Consider the following 23885-nt stretch of genomic DNA (forward strand, 5'->3'; position numbering starts at 1 on the left):
GAACAAATATTTGTAATAATTATATAAAGTGGGGTCTCATTTTACTCGTATTATTGTTCTGAATCAGAAAATATAACTCCTTTTCATGTTTCTTTAAAAAAATTTTTTTTTATTAAAATGAATGATTATACTAAATCTACATGAAACCTGTTGTTAATTAGATAGTTTTAACGACAAATATTTGTAAGAATCATATAAAGTGGGGTCTCATTTTACTTGTTTTATTCTACTGAATCCATTGATATAATTATTTTACACATTTCTTGAAAAAAATAATTTTTTTAAGATATCAGGTTTAATGGAAGTTTTGACATTTCACAACAAGACATGTTTATTTGTTGTTTATGTAGAATATAAATACAAGTGTGACTGGTCATTGTATTCAGTTTTGACCACTGATTCATGTGATATATATTTTGTTTATATTTATTACACAACATTGTCCAGTTTATCAGACAAGTTTTGATGTCAGTTGTATTATTCCAGGTGTATGGACGGACAGCATTAATGGAGGCTGCCTGGAGAGGACACCTGGAGATCTGTAGACTCCTCATTGATAGAGGATGTAAGATCGACATCACAGATGTATGTTATCTACTTAGTCTGATCACATTACTATTAATCTACACTAAATCATGTTGTTAATTAGACAGGTTTAATGAACAAATATTTGTAATAATTATATAAAGTGGGGTCTCATTTTACTCATATTATTGTTCTGAATCAGAAAATATAACTCTTTTCATGTTTCTTTAAAAAAATATTTTATTAAAATGAACAATTATACTGAATCTACACTAAATCATGTTGTATTAAAATCAGACAGTTTTAACGAACAAATATGTGTAAGAATCATATAAAGTGGGGTCTCATTTTGCTTGTTTTGTTCTTCTGAATCCATTGATATAATTCTTTTACACATTTCTTGAAAAAAATATTTTTTTAAGATATCTGGTTTAATTGAAGTTTTGACATTTCACAACAAAACTTGTTTATTTATTGTTTATATACAATATAAATACAAGTGTGACTGGTCATTTTATTCAGTTTTGACCACTGATTCATGTGATATATATTTTGTTTATATTTATTACACAACAATGTCCAGTTTATCAGACAAGTTTTAATGTCAGTTTTAGGATATGTTGTATATTATTGATATTGACAACAAAGTACTGTACATAATATTTACATGTTATTTGGTTATATTATAGAGTGAAGGAAAAACAGCTTTACATTGGGCTGCTGAAGGGGGATATCTACAGATCACAAGATGTCTGGTAGAACAAGGAGGTGCCAGTCCCTTGATTAAAACACTCCAGGTAATATTTTATAGTATATGACCAGTGATCAATTAATTTATGGATTACTTTACTGATGATGTGTAAAATCTGTTTGGTACAATGTTTGTATTGTTATAGATGTTAACCAAGGTACAACACATAAGTGATATTTCTGGCAAATTTGAGTTAAGATATTATGGACCTGTCTAGATGCATATAGATTCTACCACTGTCTCGAGTGTAATACAATATTTATCTACTCAAGACAGTTAAATGTTCAAATTTAAAACGCTTCAAGCCTCGTGTTTAAATATTTAGAATTTAACTGTCGATGCTATGAGTATGAGCATACTGGTGCAGTAATGTGATTTTGACATTCTTTTTTTTTTTTTTCAAAGTGCACCAACTTTTATGTTATATCAAAATGACAAAATGACCAAAATTTGGTGAAAAAATTTCCGAATCAGAGTATGATGACATTTATTCTTGTGAACTGCGGCTAGTTGAGCTAGATTGTTTGAGTTAACATGTCAGTCTTACTCTAATACAATGTTGAGAATAATAGTGTTATTGTAAGATTATGCATTTAATATTTGCCACTGGACATTAAGCAGCAATCAACACAGAGACACTAATTTACATGAATACTTTTTATTCCCTGCTTAACGCGGAGCATACAAGTTATATCTTACCTCTTTTTCTGTCAGATACGAAATTTTGGTCACTTTTTTTCTCAGCAACTCTAAGTTGCAGCTTATTGAAATATGTAACTAAGTTTATGAAGTAATAATCGGAGCTGAGGGCTCACAAAATAAATAAACTACCACTCTGTTGTTACTCGTTTGAAGTGGTGATCAGAGCTGAGGGGGTCACATGATAAATAAAATACCACTCAGATGTTACTGGCATGAATGTACTGTAAGATAAGTGTTATAAAAGAGATCAATTGATATATATGTCTCACTGGTTTCAGGGTGAAACTCCATATGATCTGGCAGCGGCAAAACTGAAGTTTTATCCAAGGTGCAAAGAAGTAGTGGAATACTTGCAGGTACATATGTAATAAATTCTTACTTTTAAACAGAATAATCTGAAATCAATATTTATTGATGTACCATACATAACATTAAAAGATGTGGTATGATTGCCAATGAGACAACTCTTCACAAGAGACCAAATGACACAGAAATTAACAGCTATAGTTCACTGTACAACCTTCAACAATGAGCAAACCAATCCCACATAGTCAGGATATAAACATTTAAAACAACAATGTCACTTAGGGCATTCACGAAATTTTTTTCAAAATATCAAAGTGTAAAGAGTTATTACACCAAATAAATACAAAAGGAGGACACTGAAAGCAAATGTTTTTTGTCGAGCCTTCGACTTTAGTCGAAAAAGCGAGACTAAGCGATCCTACATTCCGTCGTCGTCGGCGGCGTCAACAAATATTCACTCTGTGGTTAAAGTTTTTGAAATTTTAATAACTTTCTTAAACTATACTGGATTTCTACCAAAGTTTGACAGAAGCTTGTTTATGATCATAAGATAATATCCAGAAGTAAATTTTGTAAAAATAAAATTCCATTTTTTCCATATTTTACTATAATTGGACTTAGTTTTTTCTGCGGGGAAACAAAACATTCACTCTGTGGTTAAAGTTTTTTGAATTTTAATAACTTTCTCAAACTATCCTGGGTTTGTACCAAACTTGGACAGAAGCTTGTTTATGATCATAAGATAATATCCAGAAGTAAATTTTGTAAAAATAAAATTCCATTTTTTCCGTATTTTACTTACAAATGGACTTAGTTTTTTTCTGCGGGGAACCATTACATTCACTCTGTGGTTAAAGTTTTTAGAATTTTAATAACTTTCTTAAACTATCCTGGGTTTGTACCAAACTTGGACAGAAGGTTGTTTATGATCATAAGATAGTATCCAGAAGTAAATTTTGTAAATAAATAAATCCATTTTTTCCATATTTTACTTTTAAATGGACTTAGTTTTTCTGCGGGGAATCATTACATTCACTCTGTGGTTAAAGTTTTTAAAATTTTAATAACTTTCTTAAACTATCCTGGGTTTGTACCAAACTTGGACGAAGCTTATTTATGATCATAAGATTGTATCCAGAAGTAAAGTTTGTAAATAAATAAATCCATTTTTTCCATATTTTACTTTTAAATGGACTTAGTTTTTCTGCGGGGAACCATTACATTCACTCTGTGGTTAAAGTTTTTAAAATTTTAATAACTTTCTTAATTAAACTATACTGGGTTTGTACCAAACTTGGACAGAAGCTTATTTATGATCATATTAGATTGTATCCAGAAGTAAAGTTTGTAAAAAGATTACTCCGTTTTTTCTGTAATTTACTTTTAAATGGACTTAGATTTTCTTACAATCATAAAATAGTAACAAGAGGAATATTTTTATTGATTTTTTTCCTCATTATTGTTGAGCCTGCAATTTACAGCAAAAATAGGCGAGACACTGGGTTCCGCGGAACCCTTACAAATTTTTTTTTTTCACTTTTAGTCCTGTATATTTTTCAAATTAAAAATAGACTCATACAGTTGATTTGGATTTGCTACAATGTTTAAGGTATTCTTCGGACTTGCACCTAACTAAAATTAATTAGTCAAACTGGAGAATTAAACAAAATAACGGCATACTGATATGAAGCCTGCCTTTACAATAAATTTTTTTTTTGGCTTGAGTAAAAAACACTCAACACTGTCTAATGGATAAATGGGTTTTCTTACGGGCAGTAGCACTAAACACTGTCTACTGAATAAATGGGGTTTCTTACGGGTAATGGTACACTGTGTACTGGATAAATGGGGTTTCTTACGGGTAGTGGTACTAAACACTGTGTACTGGATAAATGGGGTTTCTTACGGGTATTTGTACTAAACACTGTCTACTGGATAAATGGGGTTTCTTACAGGTAGTGGTACTAAACACTGTGTACTGGATAAATGGGGTTTCTTACGGGCAGTTTTACTAAACACTGTGTCCTGGATAAATGGGGTTTCTTACGGGTAGTGGTACTAAACACTGTGTACTGGATAAATGGAGTATCTTACAGGCAGTGGTACTAAACACTGTCTACTGAATAAATGGGATTTCTTACGGGTAGTGGTACTAAAGACTCTGAACTGGATATATGGGATTTCTTACGGATAGTGGTACTAAACACTGTCTACTGGATAAATGGGGTTTCTTACGGGCAGTGTTACTAAACACTGTGTACTGGATAAAGGGGGTTTCTTACAGGTAGTGGTACTAAACACTGTGTACTGGATAAGTGGGGTTTCTTACGGGTAGTAGTACTTAACACTGTGTACTAGATAAATGGGGTTTCTTACAGGTAGTAGTACTAAACACTGTGTACTGGATAAATGGGGTTTCTTACGGGTAGTAGTACTAAACACTGTGTACTAGATAAAGGGGGTTTCTTACAGGTAGTGGTACTAAACACTGTATACTGGATAAAGGGGGTTTCTTACGGGTAGTGGTACTAAACACTGTCTACTGGATAAATGGGGTTTCTAACGGGCAGTGTTACTAAACACTGTGTACTGGATAAAGGGGGTTTCTTACAGGTAGTGGTACTAAACACTGTCCACTGCATAAATGGGGTTTCTTACGAGTAGTGGTACTAAACACTGTCTTACTGGTAGTGGTACTAAAGACTGTGAACTGGATATATGGGATTTCTTACGGGTAGTGGTACTAAACACTGTCCACTGCATAAATGGGGTTTCTTACGGGTTGTGGTACTAAACACTGTCTACTGGATAAATGGGGTTTCTTACGGGTAGTGGTACTAAACACTGTCTACTGGATAAATGGGGTTTCTTACGGGTAGTGGTACTGAACACTGTGTACTGGATAAATGGGGTTTCTTACGGGCAGTGGTACTAAACACTGTCTAGTGGATAAATGGGATTTCTTACGGGTAGTGGTACTAAAGACTGTGAACTGGATATATGGGATTTCTTACGGGTAGTGGTACTAAACACTGTCCACTGCATGAATGGGGTTTCTTACGGGTAGTGGTACTAAACACTGTCTTATGGGTAGTGGTACTAAAGACTGTGAACTGGATATTTGGGATTTCTTACGGGTAGTGGTACTAAACACTGTCCACTGCATAAATGGGGTTTCTTACAGGTTGTGGTACTAAACACTGTCTACTGGATAAATGGGGTTTCTTACGGGTAGTGGTACTTAACACTGTGTACTGGATAAATGGGGTTTCTTACGGGCAGTGGTACTAAACACTGTCTAGTGGATAAATGGGATTTCTTACGGGCAGTGTTACTAAACACTGTGTACTGGATAAAGGGGGTTTCTTACGGGTAGTGGTACTAAACACTGTTTACTGGATAAATGGGGTTTTTTACGGGTAGTGGTACTAAAGACTGTGGACTGGATATATGGGATTGCTTTCGGGTAGTGGTACTAAACACTGTCCACTGCATAAATGGGGTTTCTTACGGGTAGTGGTACTAAACACTGTCTACTGGATAAAAGGGGTTTCTACCAGCAGTGGTACTAACCATCATCTTTTGGGTAGCTGAAACACTTCAATACCAGTACCAGCAGTGGTACTAACCACCATCTTTTGGGTAGGTAATACACTTCAATACCAGTACCAGCAGTGGTACTAACCACTTACTGTGTAGATGGTATACTTAATGTCTGTTAGGTAGAAGTATCCATACCAGCAGTGGTATCCAACACTGTGTTCTTGGTATATGCTACACTTCATAGCAGTGGTACTTAATACTCTACTGGGTATATGATCTAATTAGGTACAATTGCAAACAGTGGTACTTACATTGTCTACTGTGAAGGTGATATAGTGGGATACTATTGGGTAGATGGTTCACTTGGATACACTTAGCAGTAGTGGTAATAAACACTGTCTACCGGGTATGTGATACACTTTGATACTCTTACCAGCAATGGAAATAACACTGTATACTGGGTATATGGTATACTTGGATACCCTTAGCAGCAGTTGTACTAAGCACTATAAACCTTGTATATGATACACTTGGATACCCTTACCAGCAGTGGTACCAAACACTGCCTACTGTGTATATAGTAGACACAGATACGCTTACCAGCAGTGTACTTAACACTGTCTACTGGGTGAATAGAAGACACAGATACCCATACCAGCAGGGTACTTAACACTGTATAATGGGTGTATAGTATGCATAGATACCCATACTAGCAGGATACTTAACACTGTCTTCGGGGTTATAGAAGACATAGATACACTTACCAGCAGGGGAACTTAACACTCTCTACTGGGTGTATAGTAGACTCAGATACCCTTCCCAGCAGGGGTACTTAACACTGTCTACTGGATGTATAGTAGACACAGATACCCTTACCATCAGGGAACTTAACACTGTCTACTGTGTGTATAGTAGACACAGATACCCATACCAGCAGGGTACTTAATACTGTCTACTGGGTGTATAGTAGACACAGATACCCTTACATGCAGGGTACTTAACACTGTCTACTGTGTGTATAGTAGACACAGATATCAATACCAGCAGGGTACTTAATACTGTCTACTGGTTGTATAGTAGACACAGATACCCTTACCAGCAGGGTACTTAATACTGTCTACTGGTTGTATAGTAGACACAGATACCCTTACCAGCAGGGTACTTAACACTGTCTACTGTGTGTATAGTAGACACAGATACCCATACCAGCAGGGTACTTAATACTGTCTACTGGGTGTATAGTAGACACAGATACCCTTACATGCAGGGTACTTAACACTGTCTACTGTGTGTATAGTAGACACAGATATCCATACCAGCAGGGTACTTAATACTGTCTACTGGGTGTATAGTAGACACAGATACCCTTACCAGCAGGGTACTTAACACTGTCTACTGGGTGTATAGTAGACACAGATACCTATACCAGCAGGGTACTTAATACTGTCCAGTGTTCTCCCTAGAAATTTGGGATAGCATCACATTTGGCGTAAAAAAATAAGTTGTATTTTTTTTCAATGTAATTTATCGTGTTGTGGCAACGCATTATTTTCTTTATGTTATATACATTATTGTTTATTACAAAATGTATTATAATGTTTGTATGCTATAGGCCCTTATTTGGTAAATAAAATATTCTTTTCCATCTTATTCTTTGTTTTTATATTGTTGAATTCATAACTGAGAATACAATTAAACTATAACCATGATAACAGTATTGTCAGTTTATGTTTTCTATATTCATTTATAGTTCCAGAATTATTTTTTCCCTCTTAGTCTAAATAAAAATATATGTGTGGTTCCAGTTACCCTACCTATACCCAGCTAAATGAATGAATGGTTTATTATAGTGCAACCTGTATAGATACAATTGCACTAAATATGTAGGAAAAAACATGGGTTCTTAATAAAAAAATTGAATAGAAAAAATGCTTTATCATGTCTTTGAAACGTATTGGTTCATGGTCCTAGTTGTTTCTTTTTACAAAATGATATATTTTTAACAAAGTTATCTACAAGTAGTCTGTTAATGCTTAGTTTTCTCTTTATGTATCATTGTTTTCTGTCTACTGTGCCATTTGTTCATATGTAGTTATTATTGTAAAATGCGGTTTTTTGTCATATCAGGTCCGGTTCCATCAGTAGTTTACACTAAAATATTAAATGGCCCCTGAAAGCAATGAAAAATACGAAAATAAACAATGTCGTAGAAGAGATTGGGAATGAATATGGCGTTTTTAATGCATTAGATGGATGAAACATATACACAAGCCAATTTTGATCACTTTCTAAAGAAAGTACAAAACTTATTTAGCCCAAAATCAAAATTTTCACTCTCGATTTACAAAAAGTAATAGGAAGAGAAAGAAAGTAATACTAATATATTAAAAGTCGTAAAAAGATAAGACTCAACCTCATTTTAAAAGAGAAAAATTGTTTGTTTCTTTGAAATTTCATTTAGAAAACATATATTTCGATTTATTTATGATTTTCTGATTACGTTTTCTCCTTATCGAAATTTGCCGATTGCAAACCACGTGGTATTAATCATGTCAAAGTGACAGCTTGGGGTATTCGTATCCAAACAGTTATCACCCAAAGGGCAATTAACACCTATTTAACTACTCTAAACTGCCTCTATTGTCCGACTTGAAGGGATTACAATTAAAAGTGAAATATTTTTTTATGATCATAAGTGGTAATTAGATGAAAGTTCAAAATTTAGGAATGAGAAAAATAACATCCTGAAAATAATTATAGCCTCGCGGTAATAATTATAGCGTTGCGGTAATTATTATAGCGTCACGGGAAGAAATATAGCGTCGCAGTACCGCGACGCTAAAACGGCCTGGGGAGAACACTGCTGTCTACTGGGTGTATAATAGACACAGATACCCTTACCAGCAGAGGTACTTAACACTGTATACTAGGTGTATAGTAGACACAGATACCCATACCAGCGGGATTCTTAACACAGTCTACTGGGGGTATAGTAGACACATATACCCTTACCAGCAGGGTACTTAACACTGTCTACTGGGTGTAAAATAGACACAGATACCCTTACCAGTAGGGGTACTTAAAACTGTCTGCTGGGTGTATAGTAGACACATATACTCATACCAGCAGGTGTACTTGAAACTGTACTGGCTGAATAGTCAACACAGATACCCTTACCAGCAGGGGTACTTAACACTGTCTACTGGGTGTATAGTAGACACAGATACTCCAGGGATGATTCCAGGTGTTTTCAAATGGGTCCCTTGAACATCAAATTGGGAATTTTTTATCCCAATTGGGAATCTTTTATGCATAAAATCTAAGACGAAATCATATCATTTTCCTGTAAAAACGGAAAATGTATATTAAGTTTAACCTCAACACGGATTTAAGAAGTTGTAACATTTTGAATAATTATGGATGGGCTACTGATTATGATATATATGATTCTGATCTCATAGATATGATCACCAGATTACTTGAAAGTTATTGGATTGAGACCAGGGAAGTTGTATTACATGAATATAATTGCACATGATGCACTATTCCAAATAATTATGACGTTTTGAAAGACTATTATATTTTATTTTGACACCTTACTTCAAAGTAACCTAGGCATATTACATATACATAAACATATATACCAGCTAACATAAATCTATGGCAAGCCGTTTTACTATTTAATAAAATGTCAAGATATCTCATGTAATATATAAGATATCTCATTTAATATATAAGATATCTTCTATAGTTTCATTTACATAAGATTTATCTAGTTTTATATATTATAAGAGATATCTAATAAATATCTTTTATAATTAACCAGATATCTTTTATCATTTACAAGATATCTTATATAGTTGATAAGACATCTCATATAGTTTATAAGATCTTATATAGTTTGTGGGATATCTTATAAAGAAAATTATATAAGATATCTTATAAAGAAAATTATATAAGATATCTTATAAAGAAAATTATATAAGATATCTTATAAAGAAAATTATATAAGATATCTAATAAACTATATATTTTATATTATCATATACTTAGACTAAATAACATATGATTTTTATTGTATGATAATAGCATTAAATTAACGTAAATTCCAAAATAACATATGATTTTTATTGTATGATAATAGCATTAAATTAACGTAAATTCCATATTTTTTCGAATTGGTGCTCAGCGGGCTGATATGAAAAGTTTATCACATGCTTCGATTGTTATCAATGCCTATCCGTAACGTTATCGCATGGCATTCCGGTGATACTCGGCAAATTCCGGAAAATACACCTAAATGCTACGTTTTCTATGAAAAACATTACAAAGTAGTGCACAAAACAATTACTTGGATACTGGAAAGTATATTGTGTAAAATAATTAAAAAAAAAACAACAACTAACAAACAAATTAGTAAATAAATGCATTTTTAAAAGTATCAAACATAATTTAGAAAGTTACTTTAAAAACGTTGACTTTTCCAAACAGTGTTTATAATGTATATTTTTGTCGATTCGTCCATATTAAAATATTTTTTTTCTCTGTTGAGGCATATGCTAGAAAGATTTTATATCGAATGTACTAAATTTGGGGTCCGGCGTTCGTGAACTTTTCACTCTTTGGTTTTCTGTTTGGGAAACACGTAAAAGGGTCAATATATGAATCTGTTATTTTTCTCCATTGTTGAAGTATATGATAAAAAGATCATAACATGTCATTTTTCATATCGCATGTATTATCAGCCCTCGGTAAATATCAGCCCTCGAGCCATGCAGCTCTTGGGCTGAAATTGAACCTAGGGCTGATAATACATGTGATATGAAAAATGCCATGTAATAATCTGATAATATATCTTATATACTTGATAAGATATCTCCTAAAGTTATTAAGATATCTTATGAATGTATTTCAGATTAGATATCTTATATAGTTTATAAGATATATTTAAGATATCTTATCAAGTTGATAAGATAGTTTATAAGATAGCTTTTAAGATATCTTCAAGATATCTTATATAGAAAATTATATAAGATGTCTTATAAACTATATATGTTATAAGATATCTCATATACTTTTAAAGATATCTCCTAAAGTTATTAATTAGATATCTTATGGATATATTTCAGATTAAATATCTTGTATAGTTTATAAGATATATTTAATATATATTATCAAGTTTATAAAATAGTTTATAAGATATCTTATATAGTTTATGGGATATCTTATAAAGAAAATTATCAAGATATCTTATAAACTATATATTTTATAAGATATCTTATATACTTTTAAAGATATCTCCTAAAGTTATTAAGATATCTTATGAATATCTTTCATATGAGATAACTTATAAACAATACATATAGTTTATAAAATATCTTATATAGTTAATAAGATATCTCATATAGTTTATAAGATATTTTATGTAAGATACATGTATAGTTATATAAATTATTAGATACAGTATCTCTTATATTTTATGAAATTATTTTAAAAACTGTAAATTTCATAAACTTTATAAGATATCTTATATAATCTGTAAGATATTTCATATAATATCTTATAAACTATACAAGATATCTTATAAAGTGTATAAGAAATCTTGAAATTAAATTAAATAGCAAAACGGCTTGCCATATAAACCAATGAAAAAAAATCATCCATTTGGTATTTTTTCATCAGGTCATCTTTATAAGTTTACCTTGATTAAAATGGATTTCAAATTGAATTGGTCCATTGTCGTATTCAGACGGGACAATTACAAAAGTTTATATACTTAATAGATAAGATATGTAAAGCAATTGACCAGTGAACTTTAAAATTATTTGGAAAAATTGTAGATTTCATAAATAAATAAAAGAATATTTGAAATTCACTTAAAACCATTTATGCATGCGCCGGAAAGTAATTCTCAAAAAGTTGATGGTATTCTAAAGAAGAAGAAAAGATCATTTTCATAACTTTTGAAACAGTTCCATGTTAAATGGTGACATATCGTATTTCATGAATAGTCTGATCATCAACATTATTTTTCAAAAACGCTCAAACTTTTGTCTTTTAATGAAATAGAGCAAAATATAAAATAATTTATTTTCATCAAATTCTATAACCTTGCAGCTCTTCTGGGCGACCTGCTTTTACGAAATCGGCGCCCATTAAAATGGATTCGTCAATATTATATCAAAATTTGAATTTGCACTTAGCCGAGGTCTGCTTTCACACCAATTTCGACAAACATGTTTATACCCCCGCTTTAAAAAAGGGGGCATACTGTTTTAACTCTGTCTGTCAGTCCGTCAGTCCGTCCATCAGTCCGTCAGTCAGTCCGTCCCATGAAACTTTTGTCACATTTTTCTCAGGAACTACACATCCACCCTTTCTTTAATTTGGTATCAACATTTATATATGTTAGCCATACCATGTGATGCGTTTTCAGATTCATCACTTGACAACTTCCTGTTTACCGAACACTTGTATGATTTTACACATGATAGCCAAGTTGAAAATTTTCGTCACATTTTTCTCAGGAACTACACATCCACCCTTTCTGTAATTTGGTATCAACATTTATATATGTTAGCCATACCGTGTGATGCGTTTTCAGATTCATCACTTGACAACTTCCTGTTTACCGAACACTTGTATGATTTTACACATGATAGCCAAGTTGAAAATTTTCGTCACATTTTTCTCAGGAACTACACATCCACCCTTTCTGTAATTTGGTATCAACATTTATATATGTTAGCCATACCGTGTGATGCGTTTTCAGATTCATCACTTGACAACTTCCTGTTTACCGAACACTTGTATGATTTTACACATGATAGCCAAGTTGAAAATTTTCGTCACATTTTTCTCAGCAACTACAATACAAGGATTTCTGAAATTTGGTTTCAGGATTTATATAAGTCAGCTATACCGTGTGATGCGTTTTCAGATTCATCACTCGACAACTTCCTGTTTACCGAACACTTGTATGATTTTACACTGATAGCCAAGTTGAAATTTTTTGTCACATTTTTCTCAGGAACTACAATACAAGGATTTCTGAAATTTGGTTTCAGGATTTATATAAGTCAGCTATACCGTGTGATGCGTTTTCAGATTCATCACTTGACAACTTCCTGTTTACCGAACACTTGCATATTTTTACACTATTAATATTATCCACTTGCGGCGGGGGTATCATCAGTGAGCAGTAGCTCGCAGTTTCACTTGTTTTGATCAACCTGCTAGGCATACTTTTACGAGATCAAATAATCCAATAACATTTTAATCAATTGAATCCGGCTGCTAAAATTGTTTACTACATGTTGACATAATCATAGATATCTATATAGTTATCAAAAGTACCAGGATTATAATTTTTTTATACGCCAGACGCGCGTTTCGTCTACATAAGACTCATCAGTGACGCTCACATCAAAAAAGTTCAAAAGCCAAACAAATACAAAGTTGAAGAGCATTGAGGACCCAAAATTCCAAAAAGTTGTGCCAAATACGTCTAAGGTAATCTACTCCTGGGGTAAGAAAATCCTTAGTATTTCGTAAAATTCTAAGTTTTGTAAACAGAAAATTTATAAAAATGACCATGTAATTGATATTCATGTCAACACCGAAGTGCTGACTACTGGGCTGGTGATACCCTCGGGGACGAAACGTCCACCAGCAGTGGCATCGACCCAGTGGTGTAAATAGTTATCAAAAGTACCAGGATTATAATTTTTTTATACGCCAGACGCGCGTTTCGTCTACATAAGACTCATCAGTGACGCTCACATCAAAAAAGTTCAAAAGCCAAACAAATACAAAGTTGAAGAGCATTGAGGACCCAAAATTCCAAAAAGTTGTGCCAAATACGTCTAAGGTAATCTACTCCTGGGGTAAGAAAATCCTTAGTATTTCGTAAAATTCTAAGTTTTGTAAACAGAAAATTTATAAAAATGACCATGTAATTGATATTCATGTCAACACCGAAGTGCTGACTACTGGGCTGGTGATACCCTCGGGGACGAAACGTCCACCAGCAGTGGCATCGACCCAGTGGTGTAAATAGTTATCAAAAGTACCAGGATTATAATTTTTTTATACGCCAGACGCGCGTTTCGTCTACATAAGACTCATCAGTGACGCTCACATCAAAAAAGTTCAAAAGCCAAACAAATACAAAGTTGAAGAGCATTGAGGACCCAAAATTCCAAAAAGTTGTGCCAAATACGTCTAAGGTAATCTACTCCTGGGGTAAGAAAATCCTTAGTATTTCGTAAAATTCTAAGTTTTGTAAACAGAAAATTTATAAAAATGACCATGTAATTGATATTCATGTCAACACCGAAGTGCTGACTACTGGGCTGGTGATACCCTCGGGGACGAAACGTCCACCAGCAGTGGCATCGACCCAGTGGTGTAAATAGTTATCAAAAGTACCAGGATTATGACATAATCAAATCTTCCACTAAAGTCAAAATATAGGACACTTCATAAAAAACTATATTTTATATTTTATATTTTAAAACTATATATATCTATATTTTTCAACCTATAACGAATTAAGTCCTAAACTTTTCCGAAAATACCGATTTTTATTTTATTTTCAAGAATTGGGAATTTATATTCACAAATATTTTTTTGGGGCCGCTGGCCGATTTTTGGGCTGCCAAGCGGCCCTAAAGTATATAGTGGAATCATCCCTGTTAACTCATACCAGCAGAGGTACTTAACACTGTCTGTGGAAATATTTGCTGTGGGCACTTGTCCCTGGGCAAGTAAAACTGTAAATTTCACTTGTCCGGAAAAAAAGTTACTTGCCCTGATGGTCCCAATAAATATTGAAGTATTTCATTGTTAACACATAATTCTTAGCACTGTTTTGCATCACAAACAAATGAAATCCTTTTGTTTAAATGTGTAAAAATTTAGGAAAGTAGGTTAACATCTTTGGAAACCTTACAGCAAAACAACCAATGAAATGACATGTGAGGGTCATTTTTGCAGCAGTTTTTGAAAAAGAATTGTAGCCTGTAGGTACATATAATGATATACTAATTTAGAGGACAGTGAGTGAAGTAATGAAAATTAAATAATGGATAAACTATTGATTTTTTTGGTGTTTCTCTCAACTGACACACTTGTTTTTTTTTTTATAATTGTCTTAATGGGCAATTAAAGCATCCCTTTTATTAACCACTCTGACAAAAAATAATGTTGACCTTTGATGTTTAAATATAAAGACAAAAAAATAATTTATTTTCCGAATTTCCATCCTAGATAGCCAGGTGCAATCTGATCGTCACGATTTCTTAAATTCTCGCTTCCATATTATTTTTTTTTTAATACTCATTATCCTCAATTTGCGTTTTCGTTTTTTACTCGACTCATTACTCTTTTTGTCTTTCATGTCCGCTGTTTTATAAAGTATTTATCAACCTCATCTGAATCTCGATTCAAAATCATATAAAATGACACTTCCGGTACATGAAAGATTAAACCTAATCGACGATCCCGGATCAATGGACAAAACCAATGCAATGTTAAGCGACTCGGGTTCGCATACTTATTTTTATTTATTTTGTTAACCGATCTATTTCCGGTATTATGTAATATTTATCGTCATAAACATTGGTGTTTTTACTCGCTGACCATTGGTTTCTTTTACTTAAATTAAACATCTTATTTTGAATTTATTCTATATTTTTTGTTGGATTTGAACTTTGTCTTATGATCATTTTTTACTTGTCCACGGGCAACCCAGACAAAAATAATCACTTGTCCGGTTGTTCAAATGTACGAGTCGGGCAAGTCGGGCATAGCATTTCCACACCCCTGATTCCCATACCAGCAGATGGACTTAAAACTGTACTGACTGGATAGTCAACTCAGATACCCTTACCAACAGGGGTACTTAACACTGTCTAAAGGTTGTATAGTAGACACAGATATCCATACCAGCAGAGTACCAAACAATGTCTACTGGGTGTATAGTAGACACAGATACCCTTATTAGCAGGGTACTGAACACTGTCTACTGTGTGTATTGTAGACACAGATACCCATACCAGCAGGGTACTGAACACTGTCTACGGGTGTATAGTAGACACAGATACCTTTACCAGCATGGTACTTAATACTGTCGACTGGGTGTATAGGAGACACAGATACCCATACCAGCAGGGTAATTAATACTGTCTACTGGGTGTATAGTAGACACAGATATCCATACCAGCAGGGTACTTAAAACTGTACTGACTGGATAGTCAACTCAGATACCCTTTTTAACAGGGGTACTTAACACTGTCTAATGGTTGTATAGTAGACACAGATACCCATACCAGCAGAGTACCAAACAATGTCTACTGGGTGTATAGTAGACACAGATACCCTTATTAGCAGGGTACTGAACACTGTCTACTGTGTGTATTGTAGACACAGATACCCATACCAGCAGGGTACTTAATACTGTCGACTGGGTGTATAGGAGACACAGATACCCATACCGGCAGGGTACTTAATACTGTCTACTGGGTGTATAGTAGACACAAATATCCATACCAGCAGGGTACTTAATACTGTCTACTGGGTTTATAGTAGACACAGATACCCATACCAGCAGGGTACTTAACACTGTCGACTGGGTATATAGTAGACACAGATACCCTTACCAGCAGGGTACTTAACACTGTCTACTTGGTGCATAGTAGACACAGATACCCTTACCAGCAGGGTACTTAAAACTGCACTTACTTGATAGTCAACTCAGATACCCTTACCAACAGGGGTACGTAACACTGTCTACTGGGTGTATAGTAGACACATATACCCATACCAGCAGAGTACCAAACACTGTCTACTGGGTGTATAGTAGACAGATACCCTTACCAGCAGGGTACTTAATACTGTCTACTGGGTGTATAGTAGACACAGATATCCATACCAGCAGGATACTTAACACTGTCTACTGGGTGTATAATAGACACAAATACCCTTACCAGCAGGGTACTTGACACTGTCTACTGGGTGTATAGTAGACACATATACCCATACAAGCAGAGTACCAAACACAGTCTACTGGGTGTATAGTAGACACAGATACCCTTACCAGCAGGGTATTTAACACTGTCTACTGTGTGTTTAGTAGACACAGATACCCATACTAGCAGGGTACTTAATATTGTCTACTGGGTGTATAGTAGACACATACTCATACAAGCAGGGTACTTAATACTGTCCTCGTTAACTTTTACAAAATTCTTCTCTGAAACTACTGAGCCAAACTAATCCAAACTTGGCCACAATCATCATTGGGGTATCTAGTTTTAAAAATGTGTGGCGTAACCGTGCCAACCAACCAAGATGGTCGCATGGCTAAAAATAGAACATAGGGGTAAAATGTAGATTTTGGCTTATATGTCTGAAACCAAAGCATTTAGAGCAAATCTGACAGATATAAATTGCTTATCAGATGAAGAACTATCTGCCCTTAATTTTCAGACAAAACAGACAACCTGTTGTTGGGTTGCTGCCCCAGAATAAGTAATTTTAAGGAGATTTTGCAGTTTTTGGTTATTATCTTGAACATGTTGAATATTATAATAGATAGAGATAAACTGTAAACAGCAATAATGTTCAGCAAAGTAAGATCTACAAATAAGTCAACATGACCAAATTGTCAGCTTACCCCTTAAGGAGTTATTGCCCTTTTTAGTCATTTTTTAACAATTTTCATAAAGGAGTAGGTCCAATAAGGACCGATTTTGGCCTCAAATTTCAGGTTCATCTGACGAAAGATTTTGACCACATTTTAAATACTTAAGTGTCTATTTTATTTCAATTAATTAGTTTATGGGAAAGATTTTAACTGATTTAGTCATTAAAAACGATCCGATTCAAGCTCAAATATGAAAAGTCTACCAAATATGCCGAAAAATGTCACTTTTCATTGAGATCACCCCTAGTTTTTTGGTGGGGTTTGTGTTGTTTATTCTTTAGTTTTCTATGTTGTGATGTGTGTGCTGTTGTTTGTTTGTCTTTTTCATTTTTAGCCATGGCGTTGTCGGTTTGTTTAAGATTTATGAGTTTGACTGTCCCTTTGGTATCTTTCGTCCCTCTTTTAGATGGTTTTTGGAAAAAATGGAAGTGGCCGCATCCTTGTTCATTCTCAACCTTTATATATGTTATGTATTATCATCAAATACAACTTACATTTCAATATTAAAGATGAACATGAATGCGGCCACTTTCGTTTTACACGAAAACCGTCTAAAATTTAGCTAAAATGCTAGAATTGTGAAGAATTCAGTAATTTAGCATGACTTAATGGTGCTAGTACCGGATATATATGCATTGTGTTGTCAAAAACAGTCCATATTTATGTAGCAGAAGCATTCTACTGTCCAATAGATAACTAAAAGTTTACATTTTAACAATTTTGTAAAACTGTTATATTTTGGGGCCAAAAAGGGGTCTTACTGAACCTACTCCTTTTTGTAAATTTTTGTAAATTTTTAGAATATATTTTCCACTGTAATTACTGGGCCAAGTTCATTATAGATAGAGATAATTGTAGCAAGAAGAATGTCCAGTAAAGTAAGATCTACAAACACATCATGATTACCGTTGTCCGTCCTTCCGTCTGTCCATCCGTCCGTCTGTCTGTCCGTCTGTCCGTCCGTCTGTCGTCCACACTTCGGACAATAACTCAAAAACACTTTCACCAGTTTCCATGAAACTTCAGTGAATTGTTTATATCTATTGACGTAAGCTCCCTTTCGTTTTTTTTAATTTCAGATTTTAAGTTTTGGATTTATGGGGCTTTATTCATAAAAAAGGGGGGATTTTCAACACTCGGACAATAACTCAAAAAGGCTTTCACCAATGTCAATGAAACTTTGGTGAATTGTTTATATCTATTGATGTAAGCTCCCTTTCAATTTTTATAAATTTCAGATTTTAAGTTTTGGATTTATTGGGCTTTATTCATAAAAAAAGGGGGATTTTCAACACTTCGGAAAATAACTCAAAAAGGCTTTCACCAATGTCCATGAAACTTTGGTTGATGTAAGCTCCCTTTCAATTTATATAAATTTCAGATTTTACATTTCCGTGTATGAATTTTTATGCTTAAAAAAGGGATTTTCCAATTTTGGGACAATAACTAACACTTTCACAAAATTTTATGCAACTTTGATAAATTGTTTAAATCTATTGACATAAGCTCCCTTTCCATTTTTATAAATTTTAGATTTTACGTTTTCTTAAGTAATGAATTTTTATAATTAAAAAAGGGGGATTTTATGAAACTTTGGTGAATGTATTAATGTAACATCCCTTTTGATTTGTATATATATTTCTAGTTGATCATATAAATTCATTTAAAGCATAAAAGACAAGTTAAAAGAGCAACAGGCGTATCATGCGCTCAAGCGCAGCCCTTTATTTTTCATTTCTCCATTCTAACTTTAGTTTTCCTCGTCGAAATTTTTATGAAACTCATTTCCAATGTTAAAAACCAAAAACTCCCAGGCAATGCTTAACTTACCGCTTAGTGTTATGCCCCTTTATAACTTTAATAATTACATTTAATCTGCAATCTAACTTAAGTTTTCCTTATCAAATTTTATGAAACTCATATACAATGTTAAGAACCAAAACTTGCATACTGAGTTGGAATTGGGGCAGTGAGACACTAACTGTTCTAGAGTTATCACCTGTTTAACTTGCAAAATTGTATATTTTATGAAACTCATACACAATGATAAAGAACCAGTGTCCTCGGACACATTCGTCTTTTATTTTTGTTTACAGTTTCTACCTATCTGTTATAGTTTATAATGAGATTTTAAATGGACAAACACTTGAAAAATTAGCCAAATATCATTATTTCAGTTATATAATTACTATAAGATGTGTAATAAAATTTTTGGCTATATAGACTTTTTTGAAGATCTAGTATATTTGGCCTTTTTTGCTGTTTACAATTTTTATCTTTTTATTGTTGTTTTTGAGATAATATGTAAAAGAAAACACTTAAATTAGACAAAAATCAGCATGCAAAGTAAAAAAATACCTCACAGTGCATATTTCTCCTTTTTCAGACAGTTATGTCAGAGAAATCCTCAAGTGTTACTGCAGGACCGAAAATGGAAGGTATTTTCTTAACATTATTTCATTTTTATTAGATTAACATGTGTAAATATAATGAGGGGAGGATTCCTATATATTTGTAGGTCACCAGGTCAAATGAGAAGATCAACGTTACATTCAATAGACATTTCAATAGAAATCAGTTCATTAGAGGGGTGTCCCGATACTGGGGTTCATATTTACTTTAGGCAATAGAAGATCATGGACCTTTCACCAAAAATAGTAAAAGGTCCTTTATTCTTAGAAGGTAATTGAAAATTCAATTTAGTAAAAAAATAAAAATATGCTTACCCTTCCAAAGCACTTGTCATAATTTAATAAATTTTTTCTGAATTTTTCAAATCAACTCTTTCAGAAAAATGGTTCCCATCTCCAATGCCAATACTATACACTTGTTTCTAATAACACTTTGAACCTTTCTATTTGTTCTGGTTTCAACTGCTGCTTAAGAATACACTGGCCTAACATGTCAGATAACATCTCGACTTTGTTTTCAAGTTTCTTTTAAACACTGCATGATGTTGGCAAGACAAATGCTGGGAGGTAGTTTCATGATTCTTAAGTTTTGTTTCCAACAAACTAGGGCACTTTGCCTTTAAGTGTGTTGGATAAACCAGTTTAATCATGAAAATTAGGCGAAGGAGGATTAAGGCCAATTAAAATTAATTGATAGATTTTCATCCCCGCCCGCCCCTCTGAAATCGTCCCGCCCCGATTTTTTTTATTTTATAAAATTTACGATTTCCGGATTTTGTTCGTTTCCTTTACCGATAACCGTTAAAATTTCGTTTAATTTATGACTTCCTGTTTCAAGTTTCGGTTTTGTACCTCTAGTTAATCTAACCAAAATGAGTGTCGACATATTCTGCTGCACTTAGTGACTATGATGACAACATCATCTTCCGAGAGTAAAAACTGATAACGATAATGACGTGAAATATTCGTGTTACGAGAAAAACGCTGTGTCCTAGACCACAAATCGCGATACGTCACAAATTTTTGTGGTTTGAAAACTGGGTTTTTATGCAACTATTTTGTGTCAGGAAGTTTAAATGTGAAAAATATCTTACGCTCAAAACTTGTGGAACCCATTGATACAGAAAACATGACTGAATTAAATATATTGAAACACAAACACGAACTTGTATATTAAGTTTAAAAAGTCGACTAAAATACGCTATTATTTACACAAGCCCTTAGATTTCTAAGAATTTACCCATGATAGTCTTTTCTTGTTGATTAACAGAAAATGTCCCAATACCCCAAAACGGTCATTAAACACTTCTTTTTTTTATCAAGTTTTACATGAAAATAATATTTTCATCTTGCATAAATGCACAAGTACCAACCCTATTACTTTCAACACTGTTTAAGTTTTCATTTTATTCTGTACTCATAATAATTGTGTTGCATTTGCTTCATTTTATGGGGACTAAAAACCATAGTTTAGGAACCCAAATACATTTGGTGTAGAAAGTCCAACTGAAGAGAGCATTTCTACATGTTTTTGTTGTTTAGTTTCTAAAGCCGCAATTAGAGACATTTATTTTGGGATTTGAAAAATAATGTAAGATTCCTCATACCTGTGTATACATGATATAAGCTTATTATTACACTTGAATATATGAAGAACTCGTCACAAAATGGTTTCATATGAAATAAAATTTAAAAAATAAAATCCTCCCACCCGCCCCATTTTTTTCAAAAATTTGGATGAAAATCTAGTAATTAATTTTATTTGGCCTAACCTTCCTTGGGGCAAAAATTTAGGTTTTCGTTTTTCCCCTTCATAATTTTGGTCTCAGCTGGTATACCGTTGTCCATCCATCCGTCTGTTCGTCGTCAACATGTTGAACAATAACTTAAAAACGCTTTGAGCAGTTTTCATGAAACTTTGGTGAACTGTTTATATCTTGACATGAGCTCAATTTTATTTTTATAAATGTTAGATTTTACGTTTCCGATTATGGGGTTTTATTCATTAAAAAAGAAGGATTTCCAGTTTTTGAACAATAACTCAAAAATGCTTTGAGCAGTTTACAGGAAACTTTGGTGACATGTTTATATCATTTGGCGTGAGCTCCCTTTTGATTTTTATAAATGTTAGATTTTACATTTCCGAGTTGTGTGGATTTATTCATTAAAAAAGGGTGTTTCTCCGGTTTTTGGACAAAACTCAAAAGTGAATTTGAGCAGTGTTCATGAAACTTTGGTGACTGGTTTACATATATTACAATAACCTCCCTTTATTTTTTTTTTTTAAATTTCTGATATGACATTGCGGAATTATGATACTTCATTCTTTGAAAAAGCAACGGGTGTATCATGCACTCATGGCACAGCTATTTATTTATATTTGTTTTACAAAGCAGTGTTTAAATTAAAATCTAAACTATTGGTTACTTATAATTTAAGCTTGGATATGTTAGGTGGAGTAATGAAAGGGAGATACAATTACTATTTAAATAATTAGATATTAATTATCTACTTAATATTTAAATAATTAGATATTAATTATCTACAATGGAAACATGTTGACAAGAGAGGCGAAAGATTCCAATCATAAGTCGAAAACAAAATGACAATGTCATGGCTAAAAAAGAAAAAGACAAACAGACAAACAGACACAACATAGAAAACTAGGGGTGATGATCTCAGGTAAACCGAAAGGGTAAGTAGACTGCTCCACATGTGGCATCCATTGTGTTGCTCATGTTAGTACAAACCCAGTAATCGTCTCAATTCGGTAGGTCACATTTTGGAAAAGGGGATGGGATTGTTGTTACGACATTAGGAACATATCTGCTATCATCTGTGAAACTGATATTCCATAATGGTCAACCCACTTGAGATGGCGTCCATAAAACTTATGAAAGGATGCAATTATATTGTACATTTATATATCATATTTTTCGGGAATTTCAGGATTTTCTCGCCACGTTGAAAACCGATTGTTGACCTTCAGCTGTTATCTGCTCTTTGGTCGGGGTGTTCTCTCTTTGATATATTCCCCATTTCCATTCTCAATTTATATATAGATTTTACTGAATATTACATATTGAAAAAGATGTTTGATTATGCTGATTTTTATACGAGCGCAAAAAAATTTAAAAAATTTTGGTCGTATATTGCAGTATCACTTCGTCCTCAACGTCGTCCGAAGACGGATGGATCCGGATAATAACTTGAGTATAAGTAAATAGAAATCAATAAAATTTTAACACAAGGTTTATAACCACTAAAGGAAGGTTGGGATTGATTTTGGGGTTATGGTCTCAACTTTTTAGGAATTAGGGGCCAAAAAAGGGCCCCAAATAAGCATTTTTGTAGTTTCCAGACAATAACTTGTGTTGAAGTGTATGGATCTTTCTGAAATTGTACCACAGGGTTCCATAGCAAGGTAGGAAGGTTGAAATTGATTTTCTGGGTTTATATGGCTGTTTGTTTAGGAATTAGGAGACAAAAAGAATACTTTTCTAATACTTTGTATAAATTGCTTATTTCTTGACCAATTTCAACAGGGTTTTATTCCAGAATTTTTGGTGTTCTTTGAAATGCTGACTCTAACAGTGTATCAAGTTATTGGATTTTGGGCCCCGTTTTTAAATTATTACACATTGAGGTCCAAATGGTGCAAAATTAAATTTTGTTTGATTTCAACAAAAGTTGAATTTATGGGGTTCTTTGATATGCTAAGTCTAACAATGTATTTAGATTTTTGATTTTTGGGCCCCTTTATCAAATTGGTCCACATTGAGGTCAAAAGGGTCCAAAATTAAACTTTGTTTGATTTCATCAAAAATTGAATTCTTGGGATTCTTTGATATGCTGAGTCTAACCATGTATTTAGATTTTGGATATTGGACCACAATAGGTAAATTTAATTTTTTTCAGTTCAATTTGACCACATTTATTC

General features: G+C 33.3%; 1 protein-coding gene across 1 annotated transcript in view; it reads left to right on the forward strand.

Moving 5' to 3' along the window:
• Window positions 1–494: 494 nt before the first annotated feature.
• Window positions 495–23885, forward strand: part of LOC143054826 (uncharacterized) — a 66753-nt gene continuing 43362 nt past the window's right edge. Inside the window, exons 1-4 of the mRNA XM_076227877.1 lie at window positions 495–585; window positions 1215–1322; window positions 2257–2334; window positions 19921–19972. Of these exons, the coding sequence (XP_076083992.1) occupies window positions 508–585; window positions 1215–1322; window positions 2257–2334; window positions 19921–19972 (316 nt within the window). The 5' untranslated portion in view covers window positions 495–507. The remainder of the gene's footprint in view (window positions 586–1214; window positions 1323–2256; window positions 2335–19920; window positions 19973–23885) is intronic.

This window comes from Mytilus galloprovincialis, chromosome 12 (assembly GCF_965363235.1).
Source record: "Mytilus galloprovincialis chromosome 12, xbMytGall1.hap1.1, whole genome shotgun sequence".
NCBI classification, from domain to species: domain Eukaryota; kingdom Metazoa; phylum Mollusca; class Bivalvia; order Mytilida; family Mytilidae; genus Mytilus; species Mytilus galloprovincialis.